General features: G+C 60.1%; 1 protein-coding gene across 2 annotated transcripts in view; it reads left to right on the forward strand.

Moving 5' to 3' along the window:
* Positions 1-3,037, forward strand: part of CHGA (chromogranin A) — an 11,929-nt gene extending 8,892 nt beyond the window's left edge. For both annotated transcript variants that reach the window (XM_006925541.2, XM_015599623.2), the window contains one exon: positions 1,778-3,037. In XM_006925541.2, coding sequence (XP_006925603.1) covers positions 1,778-1,861 — 84 coding nt within the window. In that variant the 3' untranslated portion in view covers positions 1,862-3,037. The remainder of the gene's footprint in view (positions 1-1,777) is intronic.
* The last annotated feature ends 265 nt before the right edge of the window (positions 3,038-3,302 follow it).

The raw sequence follows: 3,302 nt of genomic DNA on the forward strand, positions 1-3,302 counted from the left end.
GGACCCAGCAGGGACTGGACATTGCTGCCTGGGGGATCCAAGCCCAGGGCACCACTGACCCCAAGAGCCGGGAGGGCACGAGAGGAGGGGACGTGGTGTCCTGGGAAGACTCTGCAGTTGGTCCAGCCAGGTCCCCTCCTGGACCCCAGACAGCTCAGGCACACCCTCCTCTCCCAAGTTCAGGCCCTGCCTCCCACCCTCAGTGGCAGAGGGGGCAGGGGCAGGGCCCCCTGGACCACTGGCCTGGTGGCGACTGGGTGGGGGAAGCAGGGGAAAACCTCGGTTCTGCCTCCTAGCTGTGTGGCCTCGGGCAGGTCACCCCTTCTCTGAGTCCTAGCGGTTCCCCCATTTGTGAAATGGGGGTAAGGAGTCCTTTCTGCTCACCTCATTATCATAGCCAGAACACTTGCAAGCTTTGAAAACCTGGCCGTGCCCAGACTTGGGAAGCTCAATGGGATTTAGAGATGTAGCCCCACAGCGGGGGATGATGTGGGATCTGGGGTCCCTGGCAGGCTGGCAATGCAACCTTGGAGCTAGAGGAGGCCTTGGTGGTGGGAGGTGGGGCGGGGGAAGGTGTCTGTGGTTCAAGCATCAGTGCCCAGATGGGAATCTGGGCCATATAGGGGGCTAGGACCCTGGCCCCAGGTCCAAGGTCCCAGGTGTCTTCTCTGCCCGCCCAGAAGAAGATGTGGCTCCTTCCTTGGATCTCCAACCCTCTCTGGGTCTGGGACCAGGGGCTCGGTGGCCTGAGAGGAAGATGGCTCTTTCTTGGCAGGTGGAGCTAGAAGAGATCATGTGCCCGTGTCCTCAGGACTCAGGAAACGGGGCTACAGGAAACAGCAGCTTGCCCCCCTTCCCTAGCTTTTGGACGCAGCACAAGGCTGGGCACCTTTGATCACCTCCTTCCCCACCCACTGAAGCTGTAGAGCGAGGTGCCCTGAGGCGCCCACCAGCTTCCCTTGTCCACGGGCAGAGGGAGCCCTGGACTGCAGAGCAGAGGAAATGGAGACCTGAGTCGCGTGGGCCTCCTCCACCCAGCCCAAGGGTCTTCTCAGAAAGCGGCCCCAGCATCACAGAACTCATGCCAGGGGCTAAACTCCAAGACAGAGGGCTCTGGGGTCCCTATTTCCATAGCAACCCTTGTCCATCTGTTCCAACTGGGCCGGGGAGTGGTCTTCCCCGACTCCCGGTCTGAGTCCGAGGGCATGCACTCATGGGCATCAGTCCCAGCCCTGGGGGGCTGGAAGCTTCCAGAGGCCAGGGCACAGAACAGGGCTCACAGAACGTGCCCCGGCACCACCCTAACGACCAGAGCTCCCCTCTGACTGGGACCAGGGATGGAGGCCCAGGGCAGCTCTCATAACCTCCAACCTGTGTCACAGGCTCGTGGCCACTCAGATAGGGCGGTCTGCGGCAGACAGGAAACCCAGGCCTGGCCGCGCCCTGGCAGCCATCGTCATAGCCTGGGCCTGGGGTGGGGGGTGCTGGAAAGAACTCTAAGGGGCACCAGAGGTTTCATTTTCCAGGTACCTGCCTGCATCCATTCGGGAGGCAGCAGGCCCGATAAGAGGCTGCGAGGGGCAGTATGGGGTCAGGGAACAATACTCAGAGCAGCCCAGTAGGGCAGCATCGCTGTCCCCGTATGCAGAGACCCCCTGAGGCTCAGAGAGGCGAAGCCACGTGTCTAAGGCCACTCAGCGAGTCTGGCCGCATACTCCACGGTGCTGGCATATGCCCCTTGGCCGGTCCCTGCATGACCCTCGATATTCTCTCCTAGGACCAGGAGCTGGAGAGCCTGTCGGCCATCGAGGCAGAGCTGGAGAAGGTGGCCCGCCAGCTGCAGGCCCTACGGCAGGGCTGAGGCGCCGGCCGACCCCACCAGCCAGGGCCCCGAGGTGCCCTGCGGTCCTGGCTCTGTTGTCCCCTGTGCAGGTCCTGGCCAGCTGGCCTGGGCGCTGCTTCCAGTAGGGAGGTGGCCCCAGCCTGCCCGAGCCCAGGCCGCCCTGCTGCCCCCACACTCCTTCCCCTCCTGCTCTTGACCCCAGGACGCCCCTCTGCAGGGCAGACCCCATGACTTTAAAAGATTATCCTCTCTCTGAACACAGGAAGCTTTCTAGAAGTTTCAGAGCTATTGGACACAACTGCAATAACTTTCTGATCTTTTGGTGAAAGCTGAGAACTCCTGACTGTAATATTCTGTACAAAATGTATCGAAGGAAAAATAAATCTGCTCTGGGCTCTTTCCTGTTTCTTTAAACTTCACCCATCTTGGCTCAGAGGAGGGTATGATGGATGGGATTCAGGGAAAGGGACAAGGGGCGGTCCAGTCCCCTTGGAGCAACTCCTTTCTGGGCCACTTCCTAGCCATGGGACCTTGGGCACGTGGCTTTGTACCTCCGAGCGTCATTTTTCACATCTGTAAAATGGGGTGCTGACATCTGCTTCAAAGTGTGTAGGGATTAAGTGACACTTAATGCAAAGGGCTCCCCGGTTCCTTCTCCCCTCTTTCCTGTATCCCAGCCACACCTGAGCTGGGCCAGTTTGGGAAACAGCCTCTGCTTCCCCGTGGAGCTGGGAAGAGGCCCTGACAGGCCTGGGGGAGTGCCAGCCACCGAGGCCACAGGCCCCCTCGGCGTAAATCTGCCACCCCCTCTGACCTGGTACGTGCACGGGACTCTGGGGCATCCGAAGTTCTTGCAGTGGTTGACGAGAACACGGCACGTCTCAGTCTCAGGTCTGAGGATGATGACACAGGCTCACAAGGTGAAAGGACTCATCAGTCACAGGCAGGCGTAATGCCTGCAACACTGAGCCATGGTGACAGCAGGATTACACGACCAGAAGGGACCGGGCTGGTGCGCTGGACTGGCATGGACCAGCTGAGCATCAGTGCCAACCAGTCGTTCGGCAAACACTTGTGAGGGGCTGGTGTGGATCACATAGGCCTAGGCATGCAGACATGGCCAGGACAAGGCCTGGCTTCGGAGAAGGCCACCGCCCGTGAACGTGGGTTTTGACATCGGACTGGAGCTGGGATCCCTGGCCTAGCTGCGCAGCTTGGTCAAGGGTTTCTGGTTCTCCTGGAGCCTCAGTTTCCTCACCTATAAAATGGGGGGAATATTTGCTATCACCTCACCAGATCACGATGGGGATTCAAGGGGCCCAAACAGCCTGGATCAGAAAACCATGACGATGACATGAGTTGTTTGCGGGGTCTCAGCAAGTCTAGGCCTCTCGGGTGAGGCCAGCGAGGGGGCTGTTCACTGCTGCTGCTGCCCAGCCCCTGGAGCACAGGACACCGT

This window comes from Pteropus alecto, unplaced genomic scaffold, assembly GCF_000325575.1.
Source record: "Pteropus alecto unplaced genomic scaffold, ASM32557v1 scaffold8, whole genome shotgun sequence".
In the NCBI taxonomy this organism is placed as follows: domain Eukaryota; kingdom Metazoa; phylum Chordata; class Mammalia; order Chiroptera; family Pteropodidae; genus Pteropus; species Pteropus alecto.